General features: G+C 29.5%; 1 protein-coding gene across 7 annotated transcripts in view; it reads right to left on the reverse strand.

Annotated features, from left to right (window-relative positions):
* Nucleotides 1–1,731: 1,731 nt before the first annotated feature.
* The window catches only part of LOC129961458 (collagen alpha-1(XV) chain-like), a 320,304-nt gene continuing 307,635 nt past the window's right edge, over nt 1,732–14,400 (reverse strand). For all 7 annotated transcript variants that reach the window (XM_056075047.1, XM_056075032.1, XM_056074996.1 and 4 more), the window contains 6 exons: nt 13,566–13,694; nt 11,047–11,085; nt 10,865–10,933; nt 8,668–8,862; nt 7,224–7,339; nt 1,732–5,857 (listed from right to left, as the gene is read on the reverse strand). In XM_056075047.1, the coding sequence (XP_055931022.1) occupies nt 5,524–5,857; nt 7,224–7,339; nt 8,668–8,862; nt 10,865–10,933; nt 11,047–11,085; nt 13,566–13,694 (882 nt within the window). In that variant the 3' untranslated portion in view covers nt 1,732–5,523. The remainder of the gene's footprint in view (nt 5,858–7,223; nt 7,340–8,667; nt 8,863–10,864; nt 10,934–11,046; nt 11,086–13,565; nt 13,695–14,400) is intronic.

The following is a 14,400-nucleotide window of genomic DNA, read 5'->3' on the forward strand; positions in this document are numbered from 1 at the left end:
ATGATGAACTCCGAGATCGAATAATCTATTAGCATATGTTGTTGTTGTTATTTATGGCACTTGTCATAGATAAGCCCGCTGGCAAAGGCAGCAAATTTAAGCCGCGACTTTTAGCGTCTCTTGTTTCAGTAGCGTCATCTAGGGTCACGAGTACATCTTTTCTACTCATGCATCACACCCTTTTTTTACGGAGCAGATTTCATTCATAGATCGTAATTCAGACCTGAATCAAAGAACGATCACCTCTGAATCAGTTCCCCCAGTGGTATTATCTTGCCTTGGAAGACTTAGTGACCATGACAGATTTATACGTGCACTAGCCACCACTCACGCGGAGAGTCTTCAGCCGGCGGGGTTCGAACTCACTACCCGAGGTATGCGAGGTAACGTCCTACCAACCAGGCTATCCTGGTCAAGTATAGCTAAAACCCATATAAAAATATGCTCACAAGTGAGCACAAGGCTCTAAAAAAAAGAATGTAAAACATCCACCGATTGTCATATGGTTCGAATGAAGAAACTTAAAATAAGCACAGGTGGACACTGACGCGCATCTGATTCAATGTTTCTTACTGGTTAACTTTGTCGTCCATCTTCCCTTCCGTTATTGATGGAAGAAGTAATTTTACTTTCAGTCCTGTCACGTACCGCAATAATTGGTACTGTGTAGCATAAACATTTTAACCAGTTAACTGCGGATTTATTTTTTAAAGACCCCCTTTATAAAGCAAAGCAGGTACACATATACACGTCGAATGCAACATAAGTGATCGCATATTAAATTTTGCAAAAAATCATAACTAAGTGAATAAGATTTCATTGCTATTAGATATCGACCGTGTCCAAATGAATTTGGATTGATGTGTATACACGTCAAACGCAATTAACTGGCTAAAAATTTCACTATTTCTGTTGACGAGACTACACTATATGTTATGTCATTCACTAGTTAATCCATGGCATTAGTTAATAACATAAGAAATTTGATACAGAAATACACTTGTAGTTACAAAATCACATGCCAGATTTGAAATTTTTAAATTAGTGTGCTTTTGAATGATCGCGTTTACATGTTTCTGGAAGTATCGACAGACGATCAACTAACTCCTTGCTGGAATGGGTTCAAAATTTTATAGGTGTCTACACTATAGATATTAAATCCGTTTACCAAATTTTATCCATATAGCTCTTCGTTTTATAATTATTGTACGAATTTATATTCGAACAGCCCGACAGATAGACTTCCTCTGAATGGATTTTGCACACAATTGATAGAAACCTACCAATTTGGTGTAAAGACTATAAACCAAATTTCACCCATCTAGTTCAAAGCATTTTTGGGTTATCTTTGTCACATACAGGCAGAACTCAGGGTGGTCTGAAATGTAGAGATTCGTCAAGATCTCGAGTTCAAATTTTTTGATGATTGTAATACTTTCTCTTTATTTCTTATATGAGAAAGTGAAAATGAGCTGAAATGCGAGATTAAACTAACCATTAGTTTTTTACTACAATTATTAAACAACGCGACTTACTGTAAAGTGCCTAAAAGCCAATGATCAGAGGTATTTTTTAAAATTATAAATATGCCATTTAAATTGCATTCTGTTAGCATTATAAAGTAGTTTATTTATTTACAGTGATATTGATGGATAACTTCAGCAGGTATTTTCTAAAATTGTGATTGGTCAGTGTTGAAATTTCTTTTTGATAAAGGACAATACACAATCATTCGTTCTATCAAAGATTTAATATTTATCATATTTCCATGTACATAAATTTTGCACAATCACTGACTATGACACGAGAAAAAATATCAAAGGAGGAAATGAAAGATATAAGACAACTATAAAATTTTATACTGTTTTTAATAGAGATGAGAGTTCTCGTATTTATACAGACACACTTTCTCATGACATACGGAGACCACGGCTAGTTGGCGCTCGGCGAGCAACATATCTGGAAGCTCAAGGAATGATATTTGAGGATGCATTGTTGAGAAGCACACAAAACACTCAAAATTAAACAATATGTACATGATAAATACAAACAAAACTATTAGTAGCAAAAAAAAAAGTGAGCCTACAAAAATTATTTTGAAACAGTATAACGATAGATGAAACAGAATACAAAGGTAAACAACTTAGTTTAACCCGTGAGAAGAGTTCTGTGCACTAACAAACAATATGTCAGAGATACATCTATGATATATGAAGTCCTCTCTCAACGTATTAATTTTTTCAGACTCAATTTTAAATTCAGCACTTCAGTTAACATTTTTCTTTTCCTTATACCTAAACTAGCTTCAATTTTCAATGTATTTAACGTCGGTGCGAAATATTCATAAACAAAACAAAAATATATTTATTTCGAACAAGAACGTTGTTTAGCAGCTTAAAGGAAAGGCTGATATTTGCTGTTGAAGCCTTTGAGTCAAACATTTAAACTAAAAACGATTATACTAAACAAAACAATTTTTGTTTGGAAAAAATTCAATTTTAACTTTATTTTTATTTTCTTTAACTAACAAATATTACAAGTTTTAGTTTTCGTGTAATATTTTTTTCTTCATTAATAAAAAAATTTAAATTAATATTAGATTATATTTTCTAGGATATATGCGTCATTATTTATTTAAGTAAAAGTAAGAATAATATGCGTCAACATTTTAGATAATTTAACACCACATAAGAGCTGATAAAAATTTCGCTCGCGTAAAATAAAATAAAATAAAAACATTTGAATATATATTTAAATTCAGCTGTTGAAAATTATTTATTTCAATTCAATTTTTGGAACATACTACCAAGAAAAAATTTTTTAGATAGTCAATAATCCGGAGATTTTCGAAAATTCCCTTCAGTATTTGAATAAAGAATTCAATCCATTCGACAACAAAAAATTATTTATATGTCCACTTAGTTGCAGAAATAAATTTAATTTTAGGAAATATATTTATTTCCAAATAAATATTTCCATAAAAAATTAATTCAAAAATATAAAAGAGTACAGCCTGTAACTCGACAAAATAGAAAAAGTTTCGCTTGTTCAATTTAAAACCAAATTTAAATTCAAACCTGACAGAAGATACACACACAACTAGCCATGGCCTATATTCAATACATAAATAAATAACCAACTTACACACATAGGAATACACGCTAACATCTAGAATAGAATTCAGAAAATATATAAAGTATAAAATCGATTGAGTTCGAATACAATAATAGACAGACAAGTTTTCAGCAAAGCATATTTACAGATACAATCATTTTGACTTAACTTTGCATTTCATTAGTTCGCAAGATAACGCCAATCTTGCTACAAATCACTTTTTAAGTCAAATGATTGGTGCACGACATTTCACAAATATCTCATCTACTGAACACAGTTCGCCAAGTGTGACTAGCATAAAGTGAAATAAGTAATGAATAATTGTTATTAAATATAAATTTTGACACTCAAGTGATGATGGCAGATAGAGCATGATATGAGACCACACCATTAACACGTATCTGTCACAGTTCCATAAAATCCCTACCTACACCACAAACTGATAAATCGCTTGCAGATATTTTGAATCTAATATCAACTACATCGTTTATGGCACATAATTTGATTAAAAATTGATCTATATATTTAATAAAAATTATTAAAAAAATATAATAAATTCCAGAGCAAAATTTATGAATTATAATAATAAAAAACATATGATTTAAAAGAATTCTATTATAAAACAACGCAGATATACTTTTTCTCATACCACGTTCTTTTTTTAAGAAATGAAATTTAAAGAAAGACCACAGGTAAATATTGATATTTATCTTACAAATGCATACTAATTGAATAAATATGAAGATGGGTGTTCAGTTGTTCACTTTCGTTCTTTGACGTTTTTGATCATTTTTGGCACAAAATTTTCAAATAGCAAAAATAATAATCGTCTGAACTGAAACTGAATTTAAAATATAATAAAAATTGCCCAAAAAAAGGATAATAAATTTCAGCGCAAAAATTACGTCGGATAATATAAAAACAAAATGATAAGAAACAATTTTAAAATTTTCTACAATAAAGTTATTCAGATTTTTTTTTCTCAATCTGTATTCCTTTCAGATGTGAAAGTTAATACGATCGAATGGTAGCTATCGATATTTATTTTACAAGCATATATTAAATGAATAAATATGAAAGTGGGGATTCTGCTGCCTTTGAAACTTAAACAATGAAACAAGAAAAAGGTTTGGCACATCAGATTATGTACAAAAAGTATAAATAATTTAATAAAATTATTTATTTATTAAAGCTATTTAAGTGTATCGGTTTGATGGATTAACTTAGTTTCAAAACTGTCACATGCCAATTAACTGCTATTACAATATAATTCTTAATACTGAATTTCAAATGACTTAGAGTTTATATGTTAATGAATTCCTGCTTCTGAAAAAAGTATTTTCAAATAAAAAAATTTAATAAACAGATAACTTTAACTTAAATTTATAACATGAAAGAACCTTTCGTGAATAATTCTGCTGAGTTGCACAGAAATAAGAATATATTCACATTAAGAATAAAATATAAATCCTAATAAATAAAAGAATCTACATGTTTTAAGCATATCTGTATTTACAAGTTGTTTTGGCAGTAGAAATAAATGCATTATTATAATTTTGTCATTTAACATAAGAATCCTCTTTAATTTTTGAAATTAATAGATGCATGATTGATAGATTTTTAAAAAATGAAAATGAATTTTAATTAAGCAGAAAAAATAATTAATTATAAGAATATGAGAAATTATTGCTATTCAGTTGATAGATTTTTTTTCTATTATTGTTAAATATTATCTGAACAGCTATTTTTGAAATTTAGAGATAAAAATTCAAACATCTTGCTACGCTTCATTAATCTGAAACTATATCTCACAACTTTGTACAAAAAATGACAATACCACAAATCGTACCTCAAATAAATAGAATAAGGAATCATATATGTCTGACAGAATCTTATTTTGAGAATCAGATATGTTTAAATGCGCATCCTAATATTCTAACTTCAGACATACAACAGCAGGCTACGCCATTTAGCAAACACACATGTACTGAAAAACTATTAGCAAAAGTTTCCAGCACACTTAACTCTAGGACCTATTCAACACCAAATAAGACAACAGTTATACAATTACTATCTCCACATTGAGCACACATTTTTTTTCTTTACAAACAGCGGGGTGGAAATGGACAATGCCGTATTTTGATTAGCAACACTTTGTTTAGTACTTTAGCCTGCAAGAAATACAATCTGGCAAACAACTAAGAAATATTAACCGAAATCCAATCTATTTCAGTTACAGTTACAAATACACACTTTCTTTTACTATCCATCAAATTATTCCAATACTGCACATTTTATTAAAAAAAAGGGACCATCCACGAACATAAGATATGATGAATTATCTTCCAATATGCGCATTGGAACAGAAAAAAAATGAAAGAATGTAATCAATACAGAACGCAGGGTATTCTAGATTGTTCTGATCTCCTCTTCTTCAGATTCCTCTTCTTTCTGTCTTTGGAGGAACTCTTCCCACGTCAGCTCGTGGTCATCGATGTCTGCTTCATCTTCATCGATATCCCGTTTCCTCCGTTTCCGGTAGTCGTCTTGACTGGTGGCTTCGATACATAGGACGATAAAGGAGTTGTTACATGAGTATCTTTCTTGATCCAGCAACCTTCCTCTAAGTAATGAGCTGGCCATCCCTACTTTTCCCAAACCCGCTGAATGCCATGCATCACAATATGACTCGAGATCTCGAACGCCGTGTTTGTCAGAACCGTGCCACACGAGTTTCTGGGGCCTAGGAAAGAACGAGACATACACAAGTTCAAATAAATAATAATAATAAAAAGAAATATACATATTGAAATTTTTAGAGCACAGAAAATATTAAAGAAATTATGGTGTAAGAGAAGCTTTCTAACAGCAATCCGACATGGAGAATTGGATAATGTTTTCAAGTGTTTGGTTGCCAAATCTGGGATCAAACTTCGACTTAAGTGCAGATACCATGAAAAATTCGCTGAATATATGATACAATTAAATCAGTCGAGAGTCTCTCGTTTTCTGGAGGGAATATAGATAAAGATATTATCATCGTCTACTGACAGTAGTTAAAATTGGAGAGCGGCTAGATGGAGCGGTGCACCTACTTTACAAGACCAAAATGTTATTAGCCAATCATGATTTAACGTCAAACTGCCATTAGTTGAATTGGAAAACAACAACATTTCTCTTATTTGTTAAATTAGTATTTAGAAGTAATTTTTTTTTCATTTACCAGAATTTATTCATTCTTAATTCCATTAGTTGCTTCAATTTAAAAATTACGAGATTCATCCCAAAATAGTCCTTATGTAGCTTCATAAATTGGATATTAAATTACTTTAAACTAGAAATAAATTAACTTGATAGATACTTAAGAGAAAATTTCAGCATCGTGTCTTAGAGTTATAACACTTGTAGCAGTTGCTTTACTCTATCTTCTCTTTTGGATAATAGATGGCGATGCCTGATTAGGTACGCTTTCCTTGGTCCACTGCGATTGTAAATAATGAGGTGATATGCTGTTCTGTTAATCTACACGCTTGAATGTCTTGTATTGTCTTTCGTATTTTTATGTTTGTTTGTGGAAAATGTGATCATTAAAGAAATGTTCCCGAAAACATGGGTCCTCTTGCTCTCACTACACGGATCATAATAATCTTCATTCCACCACACATACATTACAAAAAAAAAAAAAAAAAAAAAAAAAAAAACTAAGACGAAGTTTCTTATTTTATTTCGGAAGATTGGAAATTGATTATTTTTTTATAATTCTAAGAAAGCAGTATTAATTTGTTAAAGAACTCTCTTTCACCATTAAGGAAAGTCGATAAACGAAACAAGCTAACAAAAATAAAAACATTAAAACATCTTTTTAGAATAAATGAAAAGTTTTTCTACACCTGCAAACAAAATTGTTCCTCTCTTTCTCTAGTACGAACATCAGCATGCCTTCGCTAAACGGAATGCTCACAAAAAATTAGCTTTTTGCTTTAAAAACAAAAAGCTCATAAGGAAAGCTCTCTCTCTCGCTCACACACACTCACACACACAAAAAAAAATGTTTCAAAGCTTGAAAAATAGAAAGTGGTATCTACTATTTGCCAAAAACGATGCATTACCATCTGTTGTCAGCCAGGACATTCCTGCCATCAAAGGAATAAATGCGAGGAGGATATGGAAACGGAGCGCCGGCGCCCGTAAAAACATCCTTCCAAGCGTTGAAGATGACTTCTCCCTGAAAAGAAAATCAGTGAGCGTACACATTTCACTAATCTATAACATTTTCATTTAAAATTATAAAAGAAGAACTTGTTGAAAATCAGAATAATAATTTAATTAATATTTTACGGAAAAAGGAGAATTAGTTGTAATTTATGTACTATTTTGGAAGTATACCCGAAAGTTTTTTTACACAGTGCTAGTTCTAATTTACGCAGTGCTATTAATTTTGAAATAATTGGAATTCTTATCTCATATATTTGTGACCATTTTTAAGGTAAACTGGATAAAGAAAATCAATTAGTCGACATTATTTAAAACTTCGCACATTTAATTGTTAAAATTCTGTGCTTTATAATAAATGTTGATAATGATAATCAAGTATTCATAAAATTTTAAATTTGTCATTAGCTATCAAAAGAAAATAACTGAAATTTTATGCGATCGTTAGAATTCATTTAAAAAAATATTTGAAAAAATATATGCACTATTATTGAGTTTCAAACAAAAATTATATTTTTTTATGCAATTAAATCGGCTGAAAGAATTTAATATTTAAAATCCAAAGTGCATTTCAGCCTAATTTTGTATATGATGTAATGTCTATTTTTGAAAGTGCCAACACATTGTCTATTTCAATTTTTAGTTAAAAGCATATATTTGACTTAAAGGAAAAGAAAAACGATTATTACATGCAACACAAGGTAAATAAAATATTAAATTATTAATATTACCTTCAGAATATTATTGTTGAATTTCATCTATTGTATTTTATTTCATGAAATGAGATTCAAAATATTAAAAATATTTTCTTAAGTCAAATTTAATGGGTGAAAATCTGGAGGATATTTTATGCGTTTTATATGTTGAATTAAATCATACATTTATATCTTCCTTAGTTCTTTACCCGTTATTTTTAATGCCTATTAGCATAAGATGTTGCACGTTATCTCCACGTTGTTGACTGACATTTTGAAAGCCGCTCAACATTGTTTAGTTATCACAACACTATGTATTTTTTTGCTAATAGGGATTACTATTTTCCGATTATCTTCTCTTAATAGGACAAGCATATCAAACCAAAGTCTCTTACATATGCTAATTAAAAGTTTGACAAATAATTGATAACTTGTTTTTTTTTAAAAATAATTCAAGACCCTATCTCATATATTTGAGATCATTTAAGGAAGAATTCAAACTGGATAAATATATTCAAAATTAGCCGACATTATATATGAAATGAGGGAAAATGAGACAATCAACAATATAACCTCGATATATTTAAACTTCGATTATAATTCATGTGCTTAACTTTTTCACACAGTAAAATTTTTGTTCACTGACCTTTAGATTGACAACTGGCAGCCCGGCATCCTGGAAGCGCACAATGCTATCGAGGTTCTGAACCCTGGAGGCCAGGAAGGCGCGGAAGGTGCCCCGCAGGTTGGCCCTCCTGGACTGTCGATAACATTCGTAGTCGGCTCCCCGAACACCGTGCATGTCCCCGCTGAACGGCTGGTTCAAAGCGGCCATTCGGAGCTGGGAAAAAGAAAATTAAAATTATCATCAACTATTGAGGATTTTGAAAAGCTTAACTAATAAATATCAATATATGCAAGATGAATATTATGAAGTGCCGAGATGTATGATTAACGCCATTAACACATTTAATCGGCATATTTAAATGAAACGGGAGCTTCCATCACGTGTCAAGTTTGTTTACAACTGTATTGAGTTTCAAGGAGAAATGAGCATGTTTAGCATTCAACGCGGTGGTGCTTAAACTAGCCCTTAAATGTCAATCAGCATTCAGCTTATGTTCAAAGCGATGGTGGAAAACAAGTTTAAGCTAGTGAAAAGGAGATGGAAAACGATGAGAATCTGTGTTTCAACAGTTGTCAACCAACTGTTGGAAATTCTGAGAATTGAATTTTCCAATTTAGGAAAAACACAAAAATATACAAATTCAACAGATAAAGACAATGTCCAAGAAAACTCAATCCTGCTGATGTTTTTTCGCAAAGAATGTACCTGTTATTTTATAGAATTATACTCTTTGATGCAATAGGTCAGTATTTTTGTTTGAAACTTCCCAAACTTGGACTTTAGACGACAATTGTAAAAATAAAATATATTCAAGTGACGCATATTTCCAGATGTAAGGAGGGACAAAAAATAAAGATGATGCATGTTTTTACAAACAAAAATGTTATCGACTTTTAAAATTCAGCTCCTATAGGAAGTTCAGCTCCTATTTTGATTTATAACGTTATTTAAAACGGTTTTGTCAATTTTTATTATTTAATATTCGTTTTCATTAACTTAACAGCTATTAGTGAACTATTCATAATAGACATAGATGTTAGCAATAAAAAGAGCACACATTGACGCTCCTAAAAATGGGAGCATTATAACAATGTAGAACAGTTATGAAGTTCTGGTACTGGAGAAACAGATTACAAATTATTTTATTTAAAATTGAAGATTTAAAAAAAAATGGCTTTATAGCAAGATAAAATGAAAGTACGAAACAAAATTTTATTGAGTCTGCTTGGAGCACTGAGATGTTGACTATTGAGATACTTTTGCAGAGTTTGTATTTACCAATTTAAATTTTACATTCTTGATCAAGTGCTATTTTAATATATATTCAAGATAATTCCGGATATAATTAGCTATTGAGAATATAACGAATTAAATTAGTATTATGCTCAGTGTTGTTTTTACGGATATATATAAATATATGTAAATAATTCCTAAAAAATGAAGGATAAAATCTTTTGAAAAAAAATGACAGAAAAATGTTTCAATTTTTATTTTCCATACCAAAAATGATGCAATGAAAAATAAAATTAATTTGTACACTTCATTATTTTTACTTTAAATATATTTTTGTGCATTCAGTTTCAGTTGAAAAACAAAAGTTGATGGGGAAAAAAAAAAACAATGATCAAAATTCTAAAATGTTTATGCTTTTAGAGCTACGGTGTATCCAGCAAAAAAGTTTATAATATTTATAATATTAATTTATATTTGCCAGATGATAATGCTGGCAGTTGGTATCAATGGACAAAGTTAGTTGCTAACATTTTCGCTATGTCAATCTTACAATTAAGTTAAAGTTGCAAACATTTTCACAATTTTAAATATAAAATAATTTTTAAATACTCACCTTTCTCCACATCTTTCAAAAGAAAGCAAAGGAAAAAAAACAAAAACCATTAATATACAGAATATAATTCATGAAGATTAAACTGGAAAATAATTAAAATGAATAAGTGAAAACTCTTTAAAAAGTGGTGAAATGCGTTCCCTAATGAAATCAAGTTCATTGTTCTTATATTCACGAAAAAAAAATTCAAAATATAATATGCAAATGTATAAGATAAAATATAATAAATAAACGAGTTTTCAATAACAGCTGATAATAAATAATAAAACAAATAAGAATTTTTTTAAAAAATATTATAAGCATCTTTTTATTACTTTTATTCCATCACTCATTAAATCAGTTATGGAAAAATTAAAAACATGAACATACTCTTGGGGCTTTATCCAGTCTGAGATTATCAACAGGTGGACTGAAAGGAGCATGCGTCGTCGGAGCTTTCTGAAAGAAGGGGAAAAATTCTCTTTCACTAACAAGTTATCAGTTTCATAAAGATTTAAATAATGCTGATATATTTGAGGAGAAAAAAAATATTGCAACACATTTATACTTACAGTAGGACTTGGAGTTGATTGTACTACCAATGATCCAAGCTATAAAAACCAAGAAAAGAAAACATGTAATGAAAATTAAAAAAAAATAGATCAATAATATCTAAATCTGCCCTGTTTTTTGTTACATAGAATGTATACCGAAAAAAAATCAACAAATTTACGAAGAAATTATATAAAAAATTTAAAGGAAATTCAAAATTCTAGTCCGGAACATTATAGCATGACTACGTTTTAATTATACTAAATCTGATTACTACTACAGCTATATTTATTTTATTTTAAAAATTTATTCTTAATTTATTAACAGCGATAAAGTATTCACAAAAATAAATTTAATATCGTCATAACGGACAAATTCATAAACTGCTATAGAAATAATGACTGTTCAACTTAATTATAAAAAAAAATATTTGGGAAATTCATTCAAATAAGAAGGAGGGGGAGAGGGAAAGCACGGAAATTAAAATTAAAAAATTATTTTTAAAATTATTTAAATTATTTTTTTAAAAATTTAATATGGTTAAAAATAGTTTTGTGGAATAATATCCCGAAGTTATTGATTGAAAACATTAAATTTTAATTAAAACCCCCCTTTCTTCTTTCTTTTGCTACAACATGACAAATTTAGGAATTCGAAATCCAACATCTGCCCTCCAGAGTGTTTTGGCCATTTTTTTCATGCATGTTACATGACACAATTTACAGATATGATGATAGTCTATAATAGGCAAGCATCATATATTTACAGATATGATGCTTGCCTATTAAAAATGAAAAAAAGAAAAAAAAAACAAACAAACAAAAAAAACAAAAAAAAAACAGCCGATATAGTATGACAGCTAATGCTCGTACTATTGCGTTAACTATTTGCAAGAAAAGATGCGCTGTTTGTCAAAGTGTTCCTTGATTACATCTTTGTAACCAGAAATTGGGTTCATCTTCGAGAAACACCAAGTTTAATTCAACATATGAAATGTAATAATACTGAAATTATAATGAATCGTTTAGAAATCTTTGACCATAACAAGCTGTTTGCAACCAAACCAGTAATCGATGAAAAGTCAGCCACTACTGAAATAATAGCATCTGAAATCTCTAAAAGGTTTTGTAAATTATAGATAGAATTTGTTTCTAGTTAGTTAAAATTCGTAATTACCAGTTACGGTTTGGTTCCACAGGACTAATCATGAAATAAACCATTTGCAAAATTGTCAACATACAATATTGCCAGCTTTATCACCAAACTTAGAGGTTTAACAATACGGCGTACGGGGGTTTAAACTCCTTCATAAGATTTGTTATATACTGAAAACTAAACATATAACTTCCAATAAAATGAAATTTATTCTAAATTTTTATTAAAATGAAATTTATTTTCAATTTAGTAAAGTACGGATTTGCTTTTATAAAAATATCAAAATTTTAAAACAATACGGAGTTGGAAAAAAAAGCACAAAAAATATGTGAAAACTGCCAATGCGTTTAAAAAAATCATCGAAATATCATGTGGAAGCTGTGCATAATGCTTCTAAGAATAAGAAAGTTCCAAAAAGAATATAAGTAATCCTTCCCTATATCTATTTGCTTCGACAGACAGAATTTTTTTCGGTTACTAAAGTCCTACTTCGGAAACAATGAATCAAAATTGAATAAATGCAATTGTAAAAAATATTTTGCCTCTTCTAAACAAAAAAAAAGCTTGGCAGTTACCTAGTAGGTGTAAAAATATCTTTTATACTAAAATATGATTTTTTAACATTAATTTCTGAAAAAAAATACTTTTAACTTTTATACCTCTTTTTTTTAGAAAAAATGAATACTCAAAATCCTGTAAGCCACATAATATTCTTTCATCTTAAAAATATTGAAATTTGAAATATGAATTAAAGTAGGAGATTGGCCCCGAAGGAATTAACGGGCACCAGACCCGCTTACACGAAGTTTTTTCGATGGAATCGGAGCTCGAACCTGAAACCTTCCGGTTCCGAATCCGAAGTCCAAGCACCTCCTCAAAGTCACAGAAAGAATTATGTTATGATTACAGAGATTCATTACATAGAACAACAATATGTTTTTTAATTTATGTAGAATATACTAGTTCAATGGAGCGTTCAATGTCAATAATGATTTATTACTGTACATTTCAATCATTGAGAATCATAGTAAATATGCCATAAGAACATAAATCATAATAAGCTAAATAAGTAATCATAATAAGCAAGTTACAAATATATCATTATCTTACCACGAACATTTTTATAAGAACATTTCCATACTCATATCAATTTTATCATATCCATACTTTACTATATCGACTTTACTTTTTCAGAGTGACATGAATCATCACTACATTTTTTTATTCGTTTTGAACACAATAAATTTACTTAAAGTTGGTACAAAGATATATCTTTATTAAAAAAAATCCATCTTCTATATTTAAAACCTTTAAATGAAAACCAATTACATAAAGTTTACAACTACAATAACGATAAATAAACCAAAATTAGATGTACACTTACCGCAACATACTGCCAGCCTTCGCTTACTCTAACAAGCAAAGATTCTTCTTCTAGCACAAATGCAAGCGTACCCAAAGGACTGATATCTGACATCCTTAACAGAGTATCCATATTTTTGAATGTTACAGCCTATTTATAAAAAGAAACATATAAAATTTAGAATGCATAAACTCATAAAATAGCACAATTCAGTAAGAAAAAAAGCCATGAAAAGTTTATTTTAAATAATTCTAATTACTACAGAAATTATATAATTTTTATCATAAAAAATAGGTTTTTGTTCGGCATTTACTAACATTATAATTTTCTTATTTTCTTCAAAGTCATGAAGTCATTATTTTTGTAATATAAAAAACGAAAATAGCAACATAATTTTTGTTTTAACAATGTTATTTCGATTTGTTAGAAGCAATGGAGACTGATATTTTTTTTCTACGATTTATCGCTTAAATTTTAAAACCAGTTTCCCAATTTGAAAGAAACTAAGAAATTTTATTCGGCAGTCGAATCAATATGCTTTGAAGTTAGTTTTCTTGAATTCGATAGGTAAAATATTCCGACATTTTGTCGGAAATGTTTGCCAGACAACATAAACGGCTTTGCAGAAACGAGAGATTCCCAACGTCATAGATATCGAAATTAAAAGAGCGTGATCATTAACCAAAGATTCAACAATGTCGTAAGAGTTGACGTCCACAGTTCCAAAATGTATAATTCACTCAAAGTTGTGAAAAATATCTTCAAAGTAAATTCAAAAGACACCATATAATTCGAGTCGACAGTATAAATCCGGCTTAAAGAAATTTACTTCATATTTTTTTCACCGACCAACAAA

Source organism: Argiope bruennichi, chromosome 1 (assembly GCF_947563725.1).
Source record: "Argiope bruennichi chromosome 1, qqArgBrue1.1, whole genome shotgun sequence".
Taxonomy (NCBI): Eukaryota; Metazoa; Arthropoda; class Arachnida; order Araneae; family Araneidae; genus Argiope; species Argiope bruennichi.